Source organism: Rhinoderma darwinii, chromosome 1 (genome assembly GCF_050947455.1).
Source record: "Rhinoderma darwinii isolate aRhiDar2 chromosome 1, aRhiDar2.hap1, whole genome shotgun sequence".
Taxonomy (NCBI): domain Eukaryota; kingdom Metazoa; phylum Chordata; class Amphibia; order Anura; family Rhinodermatidae; genus Rhinoderma; species Rhinoderma darwinii.
The window spans coordinates 445,413,190-445,432,110 of NC_134687.1; the positions used below are offsets into that span (position 1 = coordinate 445,413,190).

The 18,921-nt window shown below is 41.9% G+C and overlaps 1 protein-coding gene across 2 annotated transcripts in view; it reads right to left on the bottom strand.

The window, feature by feature from the left end:
* CIT (citron rho-interacting serine/threonine kinase) overlaps positions 1-18,921 on the bottom strand; it is a 123,191-nt gene that overhangs the window by 96,058 nt on the left and 8,212 nt on the right. For both annotated transcript variants that reach the window (XM_075831126.1, XM_075831117.1), the window contains exons 2-9: positions 13,321-13,418; positions 10,363-10,510; positions 9,510-9,685; positions 6,790-6,891; positions 5,417-5,559; positions 3,306-3,399; positions 3,019-3,222; positions 2,779-2,932 (exon numbers count right to left, since the gene is read on the bottom strand). In XM_075831126.1, coding sequence (XP_075687241.1) covers positions 2,779-2,932; positions 3,019-3,222; positions 3,306-3,399; positions 5,417-5,559; positions 6,790-6,891; positions 9,510-9,685; positions 10,363-10,510; positions 13,321-13,416 — 1,117 coding nt within the window. In that variant the 5' untranslated portion in view covers positions 13,417-13,418. The remainder of the gene's footprint in view (positions 1-2,778; positions 2,933-3,018; positions 3,223-3,305; positions 3,400-5,416; positions 5,560-6,789; positions 6,892-9,509; positions 9,686-10,362; positions 10,511-13,320; positions 13,419-18,921) is intronic.

The window sequence follows — 18,921 nt, forward strand, 5'->3', positions numbered from 1 at the left end:
CACAGTCGTGTAACATTATTGTGACCACCTCCTACTTTCGACATCTGCAGCGCGTAGCCCATGAAGGAAGTGATGTGTCGTGGGCCGGCTTGGTGGGTATACAAGGTGTTTGATAGGCTGTCTGAACATATATCACTCGTTGTTGCCATGGGTAAAAGGGGCGATTTATCAGAGTTGCAAAAAGGGATGATTATTGGCTTTCGGCCCAAGGGTGGCAGTATTTCTCGAACAGCGCAGTTTGTGAACTGTTCGCGTGCTGCTGTGATGAACGTGTATCGTGAGTGGATAAGTGGCAGCATTGGGAATAACCGACGTGGAAACTGCGGCGCACCACATGCAATTGATGTGAGAGATGAACGTCGGCTACAAATGTACACAAGGGCCGAATGAGACGCTACAGTGGAGCAGCTCACCATGAAAATTAACCAGGGGGCTACCAGATGTGTGTCTAAAACAACAGTACAGCAAAACCTACTGCGTATGGGGCTCCAAAGCAGACGGATGGTCACTGCTCCTATGGTAACAAAGGTGCATCAGTAAAAAAAGGCTTCAATTTGCACGGCAGTATCGGAATTGGACCACCAATGATTGGCAAAGTGTTGCCTTCTCTGATGAGTCACATTTTCTGCTTCATCGAACGGATGGACGTTGGCGTGTCAGGCGAGAAACATCAGAGAACAAACACCCTGCAACCATTGCTGGAAGATGCTGGTGGCGGCAGCGTTATGGTCTGGGGAATTTTTCCATGGCATTCTGCGGGCCCACTCATCCATGTGGAAGGCACTCTGAACCGATTTGGGTATGAATCTGTCATTGCAGATCACGTCCAACTATACATGCGGTTTGTCTTCCCTGGGGCAGATGGAATCTTCCAGCCAGACAATGCGACATGTCACACGACCAGAAATGTCCGACAGTGGTTGGAAGAGCACGAACATGACTTCCAAGTACTTCCCTGGCCCCCTAATTCGCCAGACTTGAACCCAATTGAGCATCTGCGGGGCCACCTCGATCGTCTTTTTCGCTCTATGGATCCTCCCCCACGCACCATCCACCAAAAGTGGGATGCACTGCAATCAGCATGGCTCCAGATACCTGAGACAACCTACCAGCACCTTATTGAGTCACTCCCAGTCCGTCTAGCTGCTGTCCGTGCTGCACACGGAGGTTACTCTGGATATTAGCTGGTGGTCATAATAATGTGACTCGAATATATATACACACACACACACACACACACACACACACAGAGAGAGAGAGAAAAAACCATAAGACAAAGGAACGGCACCAGGACTTCAATGAAGATGAAAAATGGTTGCTTTATTCACCTCAAGTGAGCGACGTTTCGGTTCAAGACAAGGAGAAAGGTTATAAATAGTTCCAAAAATCAGGCAGCACTCCAGAGATGTAGCAAAGTAGAAGAAGTGCTTTAATCCATCAATCAAATTTGGTTGATGGATTAAAGCACTTTTTCTACTTTGCTACATGCCTGGAGTGCTTCCTGATTTTTGGAACTATACATTTGGGTGACTTTGGTTGTGTCCATGGCGGGCTTGCACCCTCATTATTATGATTTTCTGACTGTGCGGCTGACATTTTTTGTTTTTATATATATATATACATATATATATATAAACAAAGGATAAACAAGCAGCACCGTTCATCAAAATACGTACAGCCAGGGTGCAAGGTCTCGTTTGGACATATGACCAATGTCCCAAATACCAAGTAAATCCTTTCAAAATACGAGACAGCACACCTTGATAGTGAAAAAAATGGATTTATTCACCACATGCGACGTTTCAGCCCTACTCCATGGGGCCTTTCTCAAGCATTTTGAAAGGATTTACTATATATATATATATATGGATCACATAAACAACAAAAAATTGAACAGCACATTCCAACTAAATGATATAAAATGTGTATGCAGGTGCAGGAACACCTGTGACTGCAAATATACAGCAGAAAAAGAATGGCGACTGTGTCGCAGTGTGCTGTCGCCATTCTTTTTCTGCTGTATATTTGCAGTCACAGGTGTTCCTGCACCTGCATACACATTTTATATCATTTAGTTGGAATGTGCTGTTCAAATTTTTGTTGTGTTTATGTGATCCATATATGTGGGGTTAGTGACTGCCTCCACTTGTTGTTCTTGCACTCCTCCCATTCTGCCCTTGGTGATTTTAATCAGTTCAATGCTGGATCCTACCATCCCCAGATATATATGTAGGCTTAGTCCCAGTTCTGGGTGTATGTGCAGCGTAGGTTCCCACCTTACAGAGGTCGCCTTGTAGTGGCAGGTGGACAAACACTTTTTGATCAAAATGTGCACTAAGAACCTCCCTATTATAAGTAGATTTAGCTTTAGTGCATATTTATTTATATTTAGTGGTTTAGGTGGCATTAATGTCGCAGTGTGCTGTCGCCATTCTTTTTCTGCTGCTATATATATACTAACTTTTTAATATTTTTCTTTATTATGTATTGAAGTACATCATGATTTTTACCTGCTCCTACAAAGCCCCCAGGATCCTATGACATACACCCCCCCCCCCCCCCCGAGATAGCATCTTTCAACCGCTTGGATACCACTAGGAGGTTAGACAGCAGGGATCGTAGTAATCTGCGATCCTAGCAGTTAGAGTATTGCATCAGCTATATTGTACAGCTGACGCCCACTGCGTAGGGAGAGGGTTCAGCTTATGAGCCTGCTCCATACATCACCCCTCCCCCTATGACAACATAATTACTTTTTTTTTTTTTTTATGTACTCACTGTTTTGAATATTGTCCCAGTCAGTGTTTGGAAAAAATGGATGACAGCACAAGTCTTCATATTTAAATCTCTCCCTTTGTCCACAGAGTAAACTTTGGATCAGATCAAGAAAATTTTTGCTGATTTTTGGTTCATCTGGAAACTTTAGGAAACGCTGTAAAAGTAATTAAAGACAATTAAAAGATGCAATAAATAAAAGCATCAAATAAACACTTCTAAAAAATAGAAACATTTAATAACCTGAAAGTTCATGATGTTGTTGAATGTTTTTGTGGATGTCCCCTCTGTAAATGGAGATTTTCCATAAAACATTTCATAGGCAATGATACCTAAAGACCACCAGTCACATTCAGGACCATATGTTGCTTTTCCATCCCCATTCATCACCATGAGCACTTCTGGAGCCATATAATCCGGTGTACCAATCGGCAGTTGTGAATTCATCTGAAAATCAAATTGTGACGTGTTACTGGGCAGCAAAACATGGAGATCCAGTAGGTAAAGCTCAAGGAACCCAGTGCACTCACCACTTTATTTGATATCATTTTTCCTGCCGATCCAAAATCTACCAGTTTAACGTGTCCAGTGCGATCAATGAGAATATTCTCTGGTTTAATATCTCTATGGAATAAGAGAATGTATGAAGTATTCAAATAACAAAAACAAAGAAAATCATAACATTAGTTTTCAATACGCTCACAATAAACACAATCCTCACATGATCAAAACACTTTATTTACTGTATTATGTACGGTCAGCTCCGTTTGTCTTTTTCAGCGGCTGCACGGTTGGCCAATTATAGTAAATGGCTGAACATGCAACTTGTCAAAAAGTTTAGTAGCGCCGACAAGACCCAAAATGGCATGGTGCCTTCCTAGTGCCGCTGCAACTTCAGTCTAGTGATCAGTCGGACCCCACCAATCTGTCATTGATGACGTATCCTAGCAATATTTTAAGCGAGATAACGTGTACAAACACACTAGGTGGATATGTTGCGTAAAACTACACAGCGTATCCGCCCTGGTGGCCGCAGGGAATTCCTCCTGAAAAAACGCACCAAACAGTGGTGCATTTTTTCGGGCAGCATGTCCACTCCAGAAATCCTGCAGGGAAAAAGTTTAGATTCACCCCGGCTGTAATCATGGCAACACGTCCCTCACTTCTGAGTGTAGTACGGCCTCCAGGGATGACGCTGCAGTCCATGTGACCATTGCAGCCTTTGATTTTCTGCAGCAGTCACATGGGTTGAAACGTCGCCACAGGAGGCTGCGTTCAGAATAGAGGATTGCGTCGCTAGGACTACAGCAAGGTGCAAGTATCAGGGTTTTCTATTAGGGTATGTTCACACGCTGAGCCAAAAACGTCTGAAAATACGGAGCTGTTCTCAAGGGAAAACAGCACCTGATTTTCAGACGTTTTTTGAGCAACTCACGTTTTTCACGGCGTTTTTCGGCCGTTTTTGGAGCTGTTTTCAATAGAGTCTATGAGAAAACGGCTCCAAAAACGTCCCAAGAAGTGTCCTGCACTTCTTTTGACGAGGCTGTAATTTTACGCGTCGTCTTTTGACAGCTGTCAAACGACGACGCGTAAATTACAGGTCGTCGGCACAGTACGTCGGCAAACCCATTCAAATGAATGGGCAGATGTTTGCCGACGTATTGTAGCCCTATTTTCAGACGTAAAACGAGGCATAATACGCCTCGTTTACGTCTGAAAATAGGTAGTGTGAACCCAGCCTTAATTTAAAATAAAAAAAACATCTTTGCGATGGAATCACAGCGTTTCCGCCGCAAAAGTTGCAACATATAGCTTATCCATGCCAAAAAGCTTCAGGTTTCCAATAAAAGGACAAAGTGCTTGTGCGGCTGGAGAATCCCCTCAGGCTCTGTCAGTTCTTCCCCACTTTTTTGAGGGACTGGTAGCTCTATAGGGAATTTGACCTCTCATTGATAGAGGGTGAGCTTCATATTATCTGCTAAAAATAGTTTTTTGAAATCTATCTGGACCACGGGGCAGCCTGTTTCTATAAAATCTAAGCTAAAAGAGTGGGCACAATTTATACACTATCACAGGTCACTTAATGTCGTTCAGCAGCATTAGGTCCCCAATGTGTAGAGGCCCAACCAATGCCCTTATATTAAACAGATTTGCTACAAGAACGGAGGTATATTTTAGTCTTTTGTGATATTATCAGACTAGCACCTCTTAAAGCACAATGTACAAATAGCTGTGATTTTGTAATATATTTAATTAAGAATGTTCTATCAAGACATCTGCAGTCACTTAATACAAAGATAGTTACAGAAAAAAAAATTCAGGATTGGTAACCATGGAAAATAGATTAAAGTAAAAACTTCTTTGTACAGGCATTATACCCTGTAAAAGAAAACAAATGAATACAAGGCCTGGATTCCTATAGAACCTCTGCCTCCTAAAGAAAGCAATATGTCTTGAGCATATTGCCCTCTCTCGGGCAGGCAGCTGCTTCCCCTGTAGGGACAGGCAAGGAAGTGTCTGGGGAAATTAGTTTTAATAGTAATGGAAAATATTATGTCTGTTTGTGCACCAATAAGCAACTGAATCGTTGCGATTAACTATCAATTGACCATTTTATAATGAAGTGTCCCCCTATACTTACCGGTGTACATATCCTAGCTGATGAACACTATGAATTGCGAGAACTATTTCTGCCAGATAAAACTGGGCCATACTTTCATCAAACTGGTCATCATAGCGATTCAATAAAGACAGCAGGTCTCCTCCTGGCTGGTATTGCATAACCTGCGGAATTGTCATAAACGTGACATGGTGAACTTGAGTCATTTTATGTCATATGCAAAAATTAGGTTTACTAAACATTTAATTAAAAGAAAAACAAAGACAGGGGTCATGTTCAAAGAGCAAAACTTTAAATGAAATTTGTCACCAGTTTTATGCTGCCCTATCGGACGGCAGTATATGTAGTGACAGAGAGCCTGATTCCAGCGCTGTGTCTCTTGCTTTGTAATATTCAGTAGTTTTCATAAAATCTTCTGCAGCGCGTATTCATGAGTTGTGGCTAGCCCCACCCACTTGCCACTGATTGACAGCTACCCCCCCCCCCCATACTGTACATAGGGAGAAAGCGGCCAATCAGCGTCGGAAGGTCAGGGGGAGCCACAGCTCATGAATATGCACGTCGCCCCCTGCAGGAGATAAACTGTGATTTTATGAAAACTACGCTGGAATCAGGGTCCTTGTCACTCAGATAGGGAAGCATAAACCTAGTGAAATATTCCTTTTAAGACCTGTTTACATGAAGCAAGGTGTTTCTGTGACTTCCATTGAGTATAATGGAGAGAGTTGTATACATGCCCAGTAAGCTCTCCACAACATCTTTTCCGGTTAGCAACCTACTGTACTTCTCGATCTATTAGAGTGGCTTAGGTTCACACGCCATTGAAGCTGGGCAGTGGAAACCGTCCAGTTGTCAATTTAATCAAGAAAATTGTTGTACTGTATTGAATGTTTAGGTTTAATGTAAAAATGTGTCAATAAAAACATTTTGATAAAAAAAAAAAAAAAAGATTAAACATATCAGCCGCAAAAAAAAATGGGCTAATTGCGGGGGTACGGAGGCACCTGGCAACATCAAATACACAGCGCTGTAATCAGGGGCAAGGCAGCAATACAGGTATGGCGGTCCTTTTTAAGCTTGTCTTATAACTGAAACGGAAAAAACAAACATCCAGGCTTTTGTATACAGGAGCCCCATTATATATAATAAAGCAGTAGTGTCCAAAGCTTGTTAGGTCACTGTAACAATAGTAAAATGTATCATTTCCCCACTGGCAACCTCAGCACCACAAGTAACCTTTCGTGTAGCTTCCAGTTTTGGTCAATCATCGGATTACTTCAGCAGCAATAATAATATGCCATGGAGAGCTGACAGCTTTGCTCTGCCATTGAATAACGTTTCTAGTTGACATCTCTGAGCGATTTCCTTTTCCATTCATTTGAGATATTACTTACTAGGTAAAGGTGCTCCTTATCCTGGAAAGCATATTGTAGTGTGGGTACCCATGGACTGTTATGATTACTTAATATATTTCGTTCTTCTTCAAAAAAAGAAACCTAAACAAAAGAGAGACAAGTAAAGTCCAGTATGTATTCTGAAATTCTTCAAGTTTGTCTTTTTATAAAACTTTTGATCTTACTATAAACGTTTATGCAGATCTATGGGCTATGTACACCTTAGCATGGCAAACTTTATTATTTTATTTTTTTTTAGAAAAAGGTGTATCAGTGTGTTTGGTGCAACTTTACAAATACATTTTATTAAATTCTTTTTACTTTTTTTTTTTTTTTTAAATACAGTTGCTCTGTATTCTCTATACACACCAGATGTATGTAGTGCTATTCACTGAATCCGTCAGTCCCACGGACCTGATGGGTTTAGTGACAGTGGGTCCTGCATGTCTCTGACATCACATCTAAGTTCATAACTTAGATGTGATAGATTACAGGTGGATCTTGCGCAGCACCCGCTGACACTGAACCCGTCCCGCTGACCTGACGGATTCAGTAAATAGTACTAGATACAGCTGCTGTGTATAGAGAATGCTGTATCTATTTTTTAATAAAAAGTATTTGTGCTTAAATGTTGCACCAAACACACTGATACACCTTTTTAAAAAAAAAAAATATTATATATATATATATATATATATATATATATATATATATATAAAAATTGCCTTGCAAAGGTGTACATTACCTTTAAATTGGTTTTCCCAACATAGGCTGTGTTAAAGAGGACCTGTCACTAGCTCCTCTAAAGCGAGTTATTAGACTCACGTGATTGCCGCTGTCTGTGACTCCAGCGGTATTTGTTGCTTACTTCTGCATCCCCCCGTTGCTGAGACATTGCCCCCTCTTTATTTATTAAATATGTAAATGAACCGCTGGCTAGCCAAGTGGGATTGGCCACCAGCGATTCTCAATGGGCGGAGCTATCAGAGAGCCTCGGACACTGACCTATCAGCGTGAGGCTGTTTGCTTCAGACATTCCTAGGCAAGCGTCATCTCGAGAGCCTCTGATGCTGACCTATCAGCGTGAGGCTCACGCGATGACGATGGCCTAGGAATGTCTGAAGCAAACAGCCTCAGGCTGATAGGTCAGTGTCAGAGGCTCTCTGATAGCTCCGCCCATTGAGAATCGCTGGCGGCCAAACTTGGCTAGCCATCGGTTTATTTACATATTGTTTAGTAAATAAAGAGGGGGCAATATCCCCAGGTGCAGAAGTAAGCAACATACACCGCTGGAGTCACAGACAACGGTAATCACGTGAGTCTAATAACTCACTTTGTATGAGCTAGTGACAGGTCCTCTATAAACACTTTAGCAATTGGTTGTTTTTAAAAATGTAGCTTCATTTGGCTTCTGCAGCCTGCATGTATTCTAGTGCATATAGCCGGCTGCAGAATTCCGTTCACAGGCAAATCAAACACAATGCTGGTCTGTCGGGCTCGTACTCAGAACCCCTTTTTTCCATCTCCTGAACGACCTTTTAAGCTGATTTATGACCAAATTAAAGTTGAACATTCTGAGGGCTGAAACAGACCTGGACAAGTCTTTTAAATCAGGATATTTCACATACCCGTAGCCTGACCAAATCATAGTAAGGCCTAGGGGGCAGCAACAACAAAACAATAAGCTGTAGGGTGGGTCCACTCAACAAGACTGCTGGATGTTAAAAAAAAACAAAACAAAAAAAAACTAAAAAACTGTGCAGCAAATGCACTGGAACTAAGATTCATTTGCGATTCCCCCCCAGTAGTCAGAATAGAGCTCATCTCAATGGTACCCATAGAAACGTCCCACACCTCCCATCTAGTAGTAAAATTAGTGTTTCTTATTCTTGACTCCACTCTTACTTCATTATATGACAGCTGCAGAGTGCTCTATGCACCTGGCAAGAGTGATCTTTGACTGCTCCTGCCATGAGCCATGGAGCTAGATGCTGTCAGTGAAAGCATTCAGCTTCATTCATTAGTCAAATCACCTGGCAGACCCATGTATACAGAACAGGATGCAAATCCTGGCCCCTAGGAATGATTTTCCAGTTACCATAGCGGACAAGTTTTGTCCAGCCCTGCCTAGAGCACAATAGTTCACACAATTTAATCTGATCGAAACTTTTGAAGTGTAGATTCACTTGACTGAGGCTAAGCTGCAGTACCAGGCACAACCACTTGTACGGCTATAAACAAAGAAGGGGACTGCAGCGGCCCCTTAATTCTGCTGACTGGCAGGGGTTCCAGTGATCAGATCCCCACCAAAGAGTAGCCCAATAATATCTAAGTCCTGGAAAACCCCATTAAATATATGATTTTTTTCCTAGATACATTGCCAAGTTAATCAAATACAGTCCACGCACAAAAGTGGCGCCATTTCTGAAAAAAAAGCTGACTTTTTTCAACCCCCTTCAAATAATCAAATGATGGTCAAGAACAGCACACAGTAGTAATGTGCGGATACATGCAGGAGCCTCAATACTGCCTGGTATAGGCTGGGAGGAAGTACTGCACTAATTATATAGTTATTTTTGATTCCCAGCAAAATTCACTGCACATTACTGTTGCGTGGAGAGAGAGTACTATTTAATAAAGCGAAGATCACAACATCTCCCTAAAAGTGAAGGTCCTAAATCACAGCCATCTTTAGAAATAAAAAGAAAAACCAAGTGTACCTGTGCTTGTGCAATAAGTGCTTTCTTCTTCATCACTTTCATAGCAAATATGTCTCCAGTAAGCTTCTCCTTGACAACATGCACGTCTGCAAAGTGACCTCGTCCAATTACATTCTTTACTTCAAAATCTTTAACGTTGGGTTGGAGTTCCCGTAACTCTGCAATAGTTTCCGAGTCTGGGAAGAAAGTATACAGACTGTATAACAATGCTATTCTACCAACAAAAATATTGAACCAAACTTCTATTATTCTATGTTAACATCAAACTGGAAATCCAATTAAAAAAATTAGTGTGCGTTCGACCCGTGTGAACAAACCCTAAATAAGATATCCAATTTTTTTTTTTTAATATTGAACATATAGAAACATACATACCAAGTAGTATACATATAAAGAACCATCCAAAGTGACGGGACTAACAACCTCAGAAAACTAGAGTGGGGCATGAAACGTCTTTGTAAGATATAAATAGGGTAATATCCTGCTATGAACTAATGCTGAAATATAATGAAAAGAAACATCTGGATTATACTTATATCAATCATGCAAATACCTGTATTATCTCTGCAGGAGGTGTAAAATTCAGTGAGTCTCAACGCACGTGTTCACGGTAGGAAAACGCACTTTGGTGCTCAGTCAAACTTTACACCTCCTGTAGAGAGAATTCAGGTATGTAAAAGTAACCGAAGAACTAAACATTAGGTCTTATTTATCATAACTATGAACTGGCGATTTTGTGATGGGTTTGAAGCAATTTCTGAAAGCTGACTGGATGCTATGGGCTAGTTTTTCTATTAGACCGTTTTGACAAATGAGGGCCACTATATTTCATATGAAATTGCACCAAACATACATTTTTTGACAAAGTTAGACACATGTTTAATCTTCATTAATGCTGGACTATTGCATTCTTCAAAGAGGACAAATAAGGAATCCAGAAGTCCTTCCCTGGTTAGAGGAGACAGATGTTGTTGCGAAGGAAACTGACATGATGATCTCCCCTAAAAAAAAATATATATATAATTTGATGACGAATTATAGCATTAATAACATCACAATGAAATATTACACAAGGTTATTACTTTAGGTGAGCTATGTAGATACTTCCCACATATCTTGCTCCTACGTTCATTGTGAAGAGGTGATTTATACTGCTCGATCCTAAAACGCCGGTAAGGATGCACCCACATATGCAGTTTATTAAAGTTCTGTTCACATCTGTATTTGGATTTACTCTTGGATTTTTGCCAAGAATAGTGCAGTCTGCTGTATCATTCTTCCCGTCAAAAACAAACCGGAACCCCCGACAGAAAGCAAGTATCCGGTTGGATCCGTTGGAAAACAGATCAATCACAGCATCATGTCTTTGGTTATGAACGGAAGCCATGATTCTGTTAACAAAACCTTAAAGAGGCTCTGTCACCACATTAGAAGTGCCCTGTCTCCTACATAAGGAAATCGGCGCTATAATGTAGGGGACAGCAGTGCTTTTTTATTTAGAAAAACTGTATATTTTTACCACGTTATTAGCGATTTTAACTTTATGCTAATTCGTTTCTTAATGCCCAAGTGGGCGTGTTTTTACTTTAGACCAAGTGGGCGTTGTGGAGAGAAGTGTATGACGCTGACCAATCAGTGACCAATCAGCGTCATGCACTTCTCTCCATTCATTTAGTCAGCACATAGTGATCCTGCGTTGTTCACTATGTGCTGTCTTACACTGACACATTAACATTACTGAAGTGTCTTGACAGTGAATAGGCATCACCTCCAGACAGGACGGGATGTCTATTCACAATCCCGGTACTTCGTTAACGTTTCTATGGGACTTACAGCAGAGCAAGCGTAATCTCGCTGTAACCTGTCATTTATAGCGTGATCTCGCAAGATTACGCTTGCTCTGTTGTAAGTACCACAGAAACGTTAACGAAGTGCCGGGATTGTGAATAGATATCCCGTCCTGGGTGGAAGGAATGTCTATTCACGGTCTAAACACTTCAGTAACGTTAATATGTCAGTATAAGACAGCACATAGTGAACAACGCTGACTAAATGAATGAAGAGAAGTGCATGACGCTGATTGGTCAGCGTCATACACTCCTCTGTACAACGCCCACTTGGTCTAAAGTAAAAACACGCCCACTTGGGCATTAAGAAACTAATTAGCATAAATCTATTTTTTCTAGATAAAAAAGCACTGCTGTCACCTACATTACAGCGCCCATCTCATTATGTAGGAGATATGCCACTTATAATGTGGTGACAGAGTCTCTTTAAAGGGGTTTTCCCATGAGAGACATTTATGACATATCCTCACGATATGTCATAAATGTCAGATAGATGCGGGTCCCTCTATCTGGGACCCGAAATTCTCTCTAGAACGGGGCCCCCTAAACCCCGTTCTGCCACTCTATGTTGCGGCGGAAGGAGGTGAATTCCGAAAATGAATTAGCAAACCGCATAGCTCGCTGAGCTACACTGGTTCCATAACTGCCGTTCACTACTATGGGACTTACGGAAACAGAATAGTTCAGCGAGCTACGCTGTTTTCTTAATTCCCGACCATATAGTCAGGAAGTGGCCGGTGGAGGCAGAGGGAGGAGAAAAAGGTAGAACGGGGTTTAGGGTGCCCCGTTCTAGAGATAGGTGCGAGTCCCAGAGGCGAGACCCGCATCTATCTGACATTTATGACACATCCTGTTTATATGTCATAAATGTCTCTGATGAGAAAACCCCCTTTAACCAAAGCCAGGACTGATTTAAAAAGGAATTAAATACTTTTCTTTTTTGTATCCACTACTAGGTTTCACTCAAAAAGACTCCACCAATAACCGCATGCGTGACTCCAGCTTAGGCTGCATTCACACCCGGCGATTTTGTGATGGTTTTTTCAACATGTATTTTAGCAGTCAAGTAAGGGATAGTAAGGGATGGGTACTTTTGAGTCATCGTTGTCCATGAAAGTCTGTGCTCTTTAAAAGCTGCTCATCTCTCTCCTAAGTAAATACGCTGCTCATCGCTACAGCAGTCTTCTAAACGTGAAGAAAGAATGCCTATACAAGTATTATGTGCGGTCTCTACTGAGGAGCTTCTACCAACACAGACATACATTACCGTATGGAAGTCTATATGCACGTTAGATGGTAGTGTTAATAAACTTTGAGCCCCTTCTTTGCCATCAATTTTGACATTGTACCAAGTAGCTGCAAAATGACAAACTGGTTGCTAGGGATGTGCTACTTGACAACCCAATATAGCAGGCTGCAGTTGTTGGGCTTGGTAGCCATAGAAAATGGTTTGTCTTAAGGATGTTTTGAAATTGGCAAGGTGCTGACCGCAGAGTAGGGGGATTTACTGCAGATTTAGCCGAAGATTTCCCCCTTTGCACTGCATTTGGAGAAATCCACACAGAAAATCTGGGACAAATACGTCATGTGTGAACAGGGCCTGAAAGATTCAAAAAGACATGCGGTCATATGACTGAATTGGAGACAGATCAGTAGTTATAGCTTTCAAGTCACAGTTAGGTAAACTATAATAGAAATGCTATAAGAAGGATATCCCTCAGTATTGGCAGTCATGCCTCACATATTACGAGATTTTCATTGCGATTTGTATTGTATATCTATATTCTGTATATCTCCTTTATTGTCCGTAGTCATAATTATTTTCATTATTATATTAGTAAATTACTTGCACTCCTTTTTATGGTTAACCAACTATGCGTTATCTGTAGTAAATCCCAGTATAGCATAACTCCCCAACATTGAAGGAAAAGACACTAAAGAAACTACATATACAAGATTAACACCTGTAAAAAGTTATGGAGTCGTGTAGCTCTACTGGTGAGTGGCTCTGATGACAAACCGTCTATTCCACCGCGGATTCCAACCTTGAATTTCAACATTTCTGGAACAATAAATCATATTATAACGTTAACATTTAAGCTGCCCATACAATTTATATAGCCGTTGGCCAAATGCTCATGCGGCTGCCAGCTATACCTCCCAACTCACCCATATACATGAAAGCTCGGCTCACATCCCGAGCGTGCATGTGCTTTCAATGGGGAGAAGGGAAGAAGTTGCAACCAGAAACCTGGCAGCGGCATATCTCCCACAGAAACAAAGAATCAGGCATGTTAAAATTCAACGTGCTTGATATTTCTTGGACACTCCAACACACATTAGATCGTTGGCTGGCCCCACCAAAATCAGTGGCTTCAACTGACTTTCACCTAATGAGTATGGGCAACTTTAAAGGAACAGTGTCACCAAACTTTTTTTTTTTATATCAGTTTTATGTTAGGGTTTTATTAAAAACGTTTATATTCATTTGTGTGCTTGTGTGTTACTTTTTTCTATTTTTACACTTTTTCTTCCCTATGGGGGCTGCCATTTTATTTTCCATTTCTGTATGTGTCGATTAACGACACATACAGACATGGAATACGGCAGCTCCAGTCCCATAGGGACTGCGAACGGGGCCCGTTCCATCCACTTTGGTGTACGCCGTGTGTGTGGGAACGGCGCATGCGCCGCTACCACACAGTCCAATTTGAAATGCGCGCCGTCCGGCGCCATTTTCCTGTGGACCGGAAGTCGCGGCCGGACAGTAAGATTACTACTTCCGGTCGCGGCTTCCGGACTTGTGCACATGGAGCAGCGGCAGCAGACGGAGCGGACGGACCCGTGGGAGCGGCGGCGACTGGAGCAGGTAAGTTATTTCTATGTATGTTCGTGTTTCAGTGTGTGTTTACTACTGTATGTTAACCTTCTACACTGTGTGTTAGCTCAAAAAATGGCGACACACAGTGTAGGAGGTTTGACCGTTCAAACCCCTCGTTTATCCCGGCACTAGCCAGGATAAAGGAGGGGGGGATGCTGAGAGCTCACTAGAGCGAGGGATTTTTCCCCAATTTTGCAGCATAAAGCAATGTGGTTGCTTTACCACATGCAATGCTGCAATTTTGGGAATTGCTCCATCTAGTGACCAGTGCTGGGAAATATTATAAATTGAATCCAATTTATAATATTTCCTGACGCGTGAAAAAAATTAAAAAAATTAGAACAATGTTTAATCACCTACACACTAATTGTTTAACAAAAAAAAAACAACATGTTTTGCTGGCAACACATTCCCTTTAAGATCTTTTACCTTTTGTTATGTGGAGAGGACAAAGTAGTGTACCACAGATTATTTTCTTCTATTGACATTAAAGAGGCTCTGTCACCACATTATAAATGCTCTATCTCCTACATAATGTGATCGGTGCTGTAATGTAGAAAACAGCAGTGTTTTTTATTTAGAGAAACGATCATATTTGACAGAGTTATGACCTATTATAGATTTATGCTAATGAGTTTAATGGACAACTGGGCGTGTTTTACTTTTTGACCAAGTGGGCGTTGTAAAGAGGAGTGTATGACGCTGACCAATCAGTGACCAATCAGCGTCATACACTTCTCTCCATTCATTTACACTGCAGATAGCGATGTAGCTAGATCACTATGTGCAGCCACATAAACACACTATAACGTTACTGCAGTGTTCTGACAATGAATATACGGGGTGGGCCATTTATATGGATGCACCTAAATAAAATGGGAATGGTTGGTGATATTAACTTCCTGTTTGTGGCACATTAGTATATGGGAGGGGGGAAACTTTTCAAGCTGGGTGTTGACCATGGCGGCCATTTTGAAGTCGGCCATTTTGTATCCAACTTTAGTTTTTTCATTGGGAAGAGGGTCATGTGACACATCAAACTTATCGAGAATTTCACAAGAAAAACAATGGTGTTGCTTGGTTTTAATGTTACTTTATTAAAATGGCCGACTTCAAAATGGCCGAGATGGTCAACACCCAGCTTGAAAAGTTTCCCCCCTCCCATATACTAATGTGCCACAAACAGGAAGTTAATATCACCAACCATTCACATTTTATTTAGGTGTATCCATATAAATGGCCCACCCTGTACATTACCTCCAGCCAGGACATGATGTCTTTTCAGAATCCTGACATTTCTGTAGCGTTTGTGTGATATTTACAGCAAGGCCAGCGTAATCTCGCGAGATTACGATGTAACCTGTCATTTAAAACTAAATTATGCTTGCCTTGCTGTAAATCTCACACAGATTCTACAGAAATGTCAGGATTCTGAATAGACATCACATCCTGGCTGGTGGTGATCTCTATTCACTGTCAGGACACTTGAGTAACGCTATAGTGTGTTTATGTGGCTGCACATAGCGATATAGCTATATCGCTATGTGCAGAGTAAATGAATGGGGAGAAGTGTATGACGCTGATTGGTCACTGATTGGTCAGCGTCATACACTCCCCTGTACAACGCCCACTTGGCCAAAAAGTAAAACACGCCCAGTTGTCCATTGAGAAACTCATTAGCATAAAGCTAAAATAGGTCATAACTCCTTCAAAAATGATCGTTTTTCTAGATAAAAAAAACACTGTTGTAATCTACATTACAGCGCCGATCACGACATGTACAATATAGAGAATTTATAATGTGGTGACAGAGCCTCTTTAATGTATTTTCCCATCTCATTTATGGCATATCCACAGGATATGTCATAAATGTCTGATAGATGCAGGTCCAAGCTGTGGGACCTTCACCTATATCGAGAAGGGGTCACCCGATAATTGGCCCATGTAAAAGAGCCTTAAAGAGGTTCTGTCACCACATTATAAGTGACCTATCACTTACATAATGAGATTGGCGCTGTAATGTAGGTGACAGGAGTGTTTTTTATTTAGAAAAACAATCTATTTTCACAGATTTATGAGCGATTTTAGCTTTATGCTAATTACTTTATTAACGCCCAACTGGGCGTGTTTTTATTTTAGACCAAGTGGGCGTTGTGGAGAGAAGTGTATGACGCTGACCAATCTGTAATGTCGGGGTAGGGAGACAGACAGGTGAGCCCTAATCTACCCGCCACTCAGTCCCTGCCTACTTGCAACGGCCCGTCCTAGGCGACGGCGTACAACTGGGCGGCGGTCCCTACGCTCAATAAGTGCACGACAGACAAACAGACAAGGGTACACAGAAGTTAGGGAAATGGGGAAGTTGCCCACGGCAGCACCGTGAGCAACGAGAGTAGTGAACGAGCCGAGTCAAACCAGGAGTGTACGAGGTACCAAACGCAGAGCAGGAGAGTAGTGAACGAGCCGAGTCAAACCAGGAGTGTACGAGGTACCAAACGCAGAGCAGGAGAATTGTCAGTAAAGCCAGGGTCAAAATTAAGCAGAGGACAAATGTTCAAGCAGCAGCAGCAGAGCCAGGACACAGACAGAATCACAGGCAGAGGAGGAGCAGGAAATGCAGGTATAAATAGATAGAGGGCGGGAGCTAGCTCCGTCTGGCCAGGCTGTGATAGGCTCCCCCACTCCTAAGCCTCCCAGCCTGACTGTTAGAAGATCGTGTCACTCTCTCAGACTTAGGAGCAGGTGCAGACTGATGACCCACGGGCATCGACACAGAAGCTGTGTCTGGCAGATCCTTTACACAATCAGTGACCAATCAGCGTCATACACTTCTCTCCATTCATGTACTCAGCACATAGTGATCCTGCATTGTTTGTTCACTATGTGCTGTCAAATACAGCCACATTAACGTTACTGAAGTGTCTTGACAGTAAAGGGACATCGCGTCCAACCAGTACGGGATGTCTATTCACAATCCCGACACTTCGGTAACATTTGTGTGTGACTTACAGCACAGCAAGTGTAATCTCGCTGTAAACTGTCATTTACAGCGTGATCTCGCGAGATTAGGCTTGCTGTGCTATAAGTCAGACACAAACATTACAGAAGTGTCGGGATTATGAATAGACATCCCGTCCTGGCTGGAAGTGCTGTCTATTTACTGTCAAGACACTTCAGTAACGTTAATGAGCGAGTATGGGACAGCACATAGTGAACAACGTAGGATCACTATGTGCAGAGTAAATGAATGGAGAGAAGTGTATGACGCTGATTGGTCACTGATTGGTCAGCGTCATGCACTTCTCTCCACAACGCCCACGCATTCATGAGCTGCTGGCTCCCCCTAAACGCCGTGGATTGACTGTTTTCTCCCTAATACCATGCATAGGGAAAAAGCTGTCAAACAGCAGCGGGGGGAGCGGCTGAGGATACTCCTAGCACACAGTGCGATGCGAGCGCTGCTACTAATAAGGTGTAAATTTACTAAATGTAAACCACAGGCACATATAACAGACACATCGCTGAAATAGACATGACTGGTGACAGATCCCCTTTAATGTACACATCACCACATCCTTTATTTTTTTTCAGTAAACTTTGTATTGCTAAAAAGGGGTTTTCGGTTTTAGGTAAATAAAACAAAGTGATCTGTCACCGCTCCTAACAGGTCTGTTTAAAGAGACTCGGTCACCTCCGAAACCTTCCTAAACTACAGTAGTCAGTAACTAGCTTAAAAGAATCAGAATCTGCAATTTTTATTTTCTACTTCCTTGCATTCTCCCATTGTAAGCCCGCATACGGGCAGTGGGTTGCATACTGATGCATAGAGCGTACTACTGAACTCATCGATATAATGAAGAGGACTACTAGACTCGTCATCAGCACGCAGCACACCGCGCTTTTGCACGCTGACAGCAGGAGAATGCAAGGGAGTAGAAAGATAAAAATTGCAGATTTAGGCCGGATTCACACGACCCTGTTTGGTCCATGATATATGGACCGTATGTCGGCATTATTTCCTAGACCGAACACAGTGCAGGGAGTCGGGCTCCTAGCGTAATAGTTATCTATGACACAAGGAGTCCATGCCTCGCTGCGGGAAAACTGTCCCTTACTGAAATCATGCTACACGCACACGTTGTATAATTTGATGCAGAAAATCAGGTAATTCCGCAGGTAAAACCAGCACTTAATAGTGCGCTTATTGATGCGTATTTAGGTGCGTTTTTTAAATTTTCATGCAAAACCAGATTCAGATTTTATGCTGCGGATTTTGGTGTGTTTTTTTGTTTTTTTTATAAACTTGTCAGATACAATTCTGAAACGAAAACTAGATAAAGTGACATGCTGCGGATTTTAAAATACGCACTGCAGGTCAATTTATGTGTAGAAAATGTACTTAAAATCTCATTTACTACGCTGGTACTGTATTACGATGTGGATTTGCTGCAGGAAAATCTGCACGTATTACATGTGCATTTGGCCTAAAAACTGCACAGGCAAAAACTGCATCGTAAACTCCTGCAATTTGTGGTAAAACCACATGCGTTCTTTACCACACTGCTAAAAAGTTTCATCTAAATGCAATAAGGGCTTATTCACACGAACAGGTGTAAAATTGGCAGTGAAAAATAGTCATTTCCTGATCGTCTTTGGCAGCACAACACATATGGGTTTTAGTCCC